This window comes from Myotis nattereri (genome assembly GCF_964212035.1).
Source record: "Myotis nattereri genome assembly, chromosome: 2".
Classification (NCBI taxonomy): Eukaryota; Metazoa; Chordata; class Mammalia; order Chiroptera; family Vespertilionidae; genus Myotis; species Myotis nattereri.
Genome location: NC_138076.1, coordinates 9,727,835 through 9,734,226, shown reverse-complemented (window position 1 = coordinate 9,734,226; position 6,392 = coordinate 9,727,835). Strand labels below are relative to the sequence as shown.

Sequence of the window (6,392 nt, the reverse complement as noted above, 5' to 3'; positions counted from 1 at the left end):
AAAAGATTTGTTATCTGGCCCTGCCCAAGTGGCTCAGTTGGCTGGAGTGTCCTCCTTACACCAAAAGGTTGCGGGTTCAGATCCCTGTTAGGTCACATACCTGGGTTGTGGTTTGATCTCGGGTCAGGGCACATATAGGTGGCAAATGATCAACGTTTCCCTTTCACTTCTCTGTTTCTCTCTCTCTCTTTCTCCCTCTCCCTCAATCTCTAAAATCAATAAATATCCTTGGGTGTGAATTTTTTTAAAAAAAAGGAGGTTGGAAACACCTTTACCACTCGTGGCATAGTCTTTGGACTTCTCTGTCAGGATAACGTGACTGCATAAAAACATTGGTTTCTGAGAAGCCCATTTCTGCTCAGAAAGTTCTATCTTATTTCAACTTTTTAAATTAAATCTTTATTGTTCAGATTATTACAGTTGTTCCTCTTTTTTCCCCTCATAACTCCCCTCCTCCCAGTTCCCGCCCCACCCTCCGCCCTTACCCCCCCACTGTCCTCATCCATAGTTGTATGATTTTTGTCCACTCTCTTCCTGCACACCCACACCCCTTTCCTCCCCAAGAATTGTCAGTCCACTCCCTTTCTACGTCCCTGATTCTATTATATTCACCAGTTTATTCTGTTCATCAGATTATTTATTCACTTGATTTTTAGATTCACTTGTTGATAGATGTGTATTTTTTTGTTCATAATTTGTATCTTTACCATTTTCTTCTTCTTCCTCTTCTTAAAGGATACCTTTTAGCATTTCATATAATACTGGTTTGGTGATGATGAACTCCTTTAGCTTTTTCTTATCTGTGAAGCTCTTTATCTGACCTTCAATTCTGAATGATAGCATTGCTGGGTAAAGTAATCTTGGTTGTAGGTTCTTGCTATTCATCACTTTGAATATTTCTTGCCACTCCCTTCTGGCCTGCATAGTTTCTGTTGAGAAATCAGCTGACAGTCATATGGGTACTCCCTTGTAGGTAAGTGACTTTCTTTCTCTTGCTGCTTTTAAGATTCTCTCTTTGTCTTTTGCTCTTGGCATTTTAATTATGATGTGTCTTGGTGTGGTCCTCTTTGGATTCCTTTTATTTGGGGTTCTCTACACTTCCTGGACTTGTAAGTCTATTTCTTTCACCAGGTAGGGGAAGTTTTCTGTCATTAATTCTTCAAATAGTTTTGCAATATCTTGCTCTCTCTCTTATTCTGGCACCCCCATAATTTGGATGTTGGTACGTTTGAAGATAACCCAGAGGCTCCTTACACTATCTTCATATTTTTGGATTCTTTTTTCTTTTTGTTTTTCCAGTTGGGTGTTTTTTGCTTCTTCGTATTTCAAATCTTTGACTTCATTCTTGCGATCTTCTAGTCTGTTGTTGGAACTCTGTATAATATTCTTTATTTCAGTCAGTGTATGCTTAATTTCTAGTTGGTCCTTTTTCAAAACCTCAAAGGTCTCACTAGATTTCTTGAGGGTCTCACTAAATTTATCAGTGGTTTCTAGAAAATTCTTGAAAAACCTTATAACCGTGGTTTTGAACTCTATATCCAGTAGTTTGCTTTCCTCCATTTCTGTCATTTGTGACCTGTTTCTTTGCCTCCACATTTTTTATGCTTCCCTGTGTTGATAGAGTGGCTTTCTGTGCTAGGTGCCCTATAGGGCCCAGTGGCTCAGCCTCCCCAATTACCTGAGGTGGACACTCTTGGTGCACCCCTTTGTGGGCTTTGTGCACAGTCTTGTTGTAGTTAAGCCTTGATTGTTGTAGGTATCACTGGGAGGAATTGAGCTCCAGGCCAATTGTCTGTGAGAATCAGCTGTGTCTACAGTGGGAGAAATTCTGTGCTGGAGACACCCTTATGGGGCAAGAATTGCTTCAGCAGGGCTTTGGTGATCACTAAGTCTGCCTCCTGACTATGTCCCTTATGGATCTGAGGAGTTGTAATCTGGATAGTTCCACTCTGACCACTGTGTACACTGGCTCTTGGATCTCTAAGGAGGTGCTAATTTAGCCTCTGCCTGAGGCTACCTGGCAGGAGCTACGGAGAGATCTGCAGATTCCTCTTCTTTGTTTGGGGTTTGGAGGTGCCCAGATGAGGCCCAGCTGTGAAGCAATGCAAGCTGCTTTGGGGCCTTGGGCCTTCTTTTGGAAGTTCTGAGTCTCCCTGACCCAGCTGCAGTTTGTTAGGTAATTTTCAGATTGCAAAGGGCCAGGCCTTTCATATGCAAAAGCCTCAACAGGGTGGAGCAAACAGCTATGGCTGATCCTCAGCCCTGCCCTAAGAGGCCCTGGGTCTCAGTGTCCCAGGGTAATCTCTGAAAGCACCTCTGAGAGAAAGCCGCCCTCGAGTTCCACCCTATACCAGACAGTCCAGTTTTTTCCCGTTTGAGTCTGGGTCCCCAGAGACTCGCCCGGAACTGGAGTTCAGAGCAGTTGGGAGCTTGTGTCTCCCTCCTGACTGAAAAAGACAACCGCGTCCCCATTTGCCAGCCCTTTCCATGTGCGCCTCTGTACCTCTGTACTTCACTTCCACACCTCCTCTGAGTCTCAGTGTGCTTTTCTCTTTCCTTCTAGTTGTAGAATTTCGCCTCAGCCAGCCTTCCGGTAGTTCTGGATGATGTCCATTTTGTCTTTTAGTTGTAGTTTTGAAGTGGTTGTGTGAGGCAGCAATTTCAGATGTTTACCTATGCCACCATCTTGGTTTCTCCCTTATTTTAATATTTTTTAGAAATAGTATCCCTATACACGGAAATACACCTCTTTGCAACTTCTATCCTTCCATCTTAGATTTTTCTACTCCATCCACACAAAATAATTTATTCTTCTTTTTGTACTTTTAAAAATATTTAAAGACATAACCAATTTCCCACTAAATCTCCTTTGTTTTCTAACTATTCTTCAAAATTGCATTACATCTGTTTGGTTAGAAAATTAGATTTTCAGGGAGTTGATGCTTAAGTAAATATTTAATGCATATTTCTGCACTGCAGAAGTCTTGTTTATTAAAAATGGAGGATAACAAGACCAATAAAATAATTTCTGGTTGAAATACAGTAGCATATTTCAAATATACAAGCTGTGATGCCTTTTAGATTGAGGGCATCAATCAAGACACCAGCAATTCCTTTTTATTGTACTTCACATTTACTGAGTCCTACCTTTCCTGATCTTAGTCAACTTATGCTTCATGTGAATAATGGCTGTGCTAAAAATCACATTTCTATATAGAAACCTGATACTAATATTTTCTTTTCTTCAAAAGAGCATTTGTCATAGTGTTTAGACATGATTGTTTTATTTGAAGTATGGTGTTGGAGGAAGGCTCTACAGATACCCTGGACTGCCAGAAAGACAGACAAATGGGTCCAAAAGCAAGTTAAGCCTGAAATATCACTGGAGGTAAAAAAAAAAAAAAAGACAAAACTAAAGCTGTCTTACTTCAGGCACATCATGAGAAGGCAGAGTTATTTTGAAGAGACAATAATGCTGGGAAAAATCAAAGGCAGCAAGAAAGAGGAAGATCAAATATGATATGGATTGAGCCCATAAAAGTAGTAGTAGGTAGGAGATGACTAGTACAAGCGCTGAGTAGGGCAGCTGAAAACATGATATTGTGAACATCACTCATTCATAGGGTTGCTAATGGCTTGTCACACACACACACACACACACACACACACACACACACACACACTCAAACACTCACACACACACAAGCATATCATGAGGTGCTAGAAATGCATTTGATCTTCTAGATATAGTCCAATAATCTCTTTATTTTTGAGACTTGTCAGTAGTTGGGCCAGAAACATGTTCCACAGTTGTCTGTGACAATGAACAGACCATCAATTCAGTAGTCCATCACCTGCAGAGATTTCTAGATGATAAATCCCTGGGTACCCAGTGGATGCTTGGGGCTTTTGATGATTCTAAGGTAGTCTTGAGAGATTTCACTTTCTCCTTTCGATTAAGCAAAATATGTTGGTTTTTCCACTTATTTTTCAGAGTCAGGGAAACTCAAGATCAGTCTGTGATAACTGCATAGGGACATTTTGTTAGGGAGTCTGAGTGACACTGAGGACATTAACTCAAAGGAGCCATTTCTTTTATTACTTATTATAAAGCAGTCACCCACTAATTTATCTTTTAAAGTTATCTATAATTCAAACTCACATCAATTCTTAGAATAAAATGTAGCACCCATGTCTAAATGTAGTTTATTATTCTTAAAATACTTCATTCAAGCAGGAGCATGATAGGTAATAGGGACACAGATATTTAATCATCTTCTTATTTTTTTAAAAAAAGTCAGCATTTTCATGTTCATACAGCAGACCATGACATACTTTCTCCATTGCAACTCAGTTTAACTCACACAGTTTAAGTGAGTTTCCAATTAAAATATGAAAAATAAATTTTTCTGGGGACAAATGAAGATTTTAAGCCAAAAGGGAACACAAAGCAACACTTTGCTTTAAATTTAATTTCATGTCTAGTGTAGGGTCACTACATTTTTTAAGGGCAAGGTTTAAATGTAAGTGCATAAAAGTGCATAAAATAATACCAATTTCCAAGAATAAAACTTCAGTTATCCAAAATCATCTGGGGAATTTTCTACGTATATCTACTTTCTAGATAACACAATTTACCATAAATTGGAAATCATTTTCAACTGCATCATATATGTCCTTGACATTTTCTCAGCAACATACGGACTGACTTGTCTGCACTGAGGGTCTTTGGGATGGTAAAGTGCGTAGAGCTGTTGACCCTGCCCTGAATGCCTGAGCCCATAATACTTGCCCAGTGACTTTGGTTGGGTCAGCTCTTCCTTTGATATCCATTAAAGAATACATATTCCATTCTCTTAGTTTGTTGTTTCCACCTGCATTTGCCTTGAGAAAACTAAAGATACAATCTCTGTATATGCACCAGAAGGTCACGAGTTCAATTCCCAGTCAGGGCACATACCTAGGTGTGAGTTCAATCCCCAGTCGGGAGGTGAACAGGAAGCAATGGATCAAGGTAGCTCTCTCACATCACATTGATGTTTCTCTCTCTCTCCCCATTCCTCCCACTCTAAAATCAGCATAGAAACAGAAACAATCTCATTAAAATTATTTATTAAAATAAGTTTTTTTAATTCACTGAGTGAGGGAGTAGAAAAATTTTCAATGGAATTCAAATTCAGGGAATTTGTGTCAGTTGTTAGCTTGACAGATATGTTCTGGAGGATTGAATTTCCCAGTAGGTTAACCCTAAACTAAGTGCTGGATTACTATACAGGTGTGGCTTCTCTTCTCCTTAATGATGGGAGAATTCTAGAAGATCTGTGTTCTAATGATACACCCAGCTCTAGACCTGAGTTTCATAAAGCAATAGCATATTGTAGTAGAGATTTAGAGTTTAGACCTCTATCTATTTCCAGCTCTGTCACCCTCTAGTGGTATGACTTTGGATAGAAACTTACCTCTGATTGATCTTATCCCCTTGGAATGAAAAGGAGTATAACCTGATAAGGTCTAAGGTGCTTCCAGCTACAAAAGCCATTATGAGGGACTGGAGATCATCAAGCGGAATCTCTCCCGGTAATATTTGATATGTGAAGGTAATTTTGATGTTATGTAGAATGAAGTGAAATGAAGGCCATAAGTACAAAGTTAAAAGAGAAATAGGAACAGAACCTATGAGTCAACTTATAAATGATCTGCTCTCCTTAATAAAACCTGAAAAGTATCATTATCATAATTATTCTCATAACTGATGCCACTGATATAATTTTTAAAACCTATGCCCCAGCCTAAGTATTTTATTAACCTTTTCAAATTAAATGTATATGTATATATGTATATTTGTGTTCAACAAGAATATCTTAAGAAATTCTGGAACTTCAATTAACTTATATACTTTGGGTCTGTCAATTGAAATTGAATTGGCCTCTGGATCCCTCTGTTGAGAAATGTATATGTTTATTTGGGTATGGACATTAGTTAACTCGTCTTTTGGGATCAAGAACAAGGATAAGATAATGGTGGTGATGAAAATATAAAAATCCTCTCTTTGGAAGACTTGACTCCAAGCTAAGTGGTGATAAGAAAAAAATTAGGTGTAGGGATTAAGAGTATTTAACTCATGATTCACACATTGTAAATGCAAATGTTCTCTTAAAGAAAGATCTTATTCCTACTAAGGCACAGCCCAATAATGGAGTTAGGATGCATTTGCTTTTCTCCTCTTCAACTTGATCCAGATGCCATTAGTAGGACGAAGAATCAGCTCTCCTGCCACACCAAGTTCTTCTCTTTTCTGGGTGGATTCTACCCAAAAATGCCTCAGGATGGATGAGAGAACGACCTTTTCTTCCATCATGGCAAACCTTTGACCTTCAAATTAATGTAAATAA

General features: G+C 38.8%; 2 protein-coding genes across 3 annotated transcripts in view; both read right to left on the bottom strand.

Annotated features, from left to right (window-relative positions):
• LOC308512628 (coagulation factor XI-like) overlaps positions 1–6,392 on the bottom strand; it is a gene marked incomplete at both ends in the record, with an annotated part of 328,656 nt that overhangs the window by 48,408 nt on the left and 273,856 nt on the right.
• The window catches only part of LOC308514061 (cytochrome P450 4V2-like), a gene marked incomplete at its 5' end in the record, with an annotated part of 31,974 nt that continues 30,677 nt past the window's right edge, over positions 5,096–6,392 (bottom strand). For both annotated transcript variants that reach the window (XM_081084101.1, XM_081084102.1), the window contains one exon: positions 5,096–6,372. In XM_081084101.1, coding sequence (XP_080940227.1) covers positions 6,200–6,372 — 173 coding nt within the window. In that variant the 3' untranslated portion in view covers positions 5,096–6,199. The remainder of the gene's footprint in view (positions 6,373–6,392) is intronic.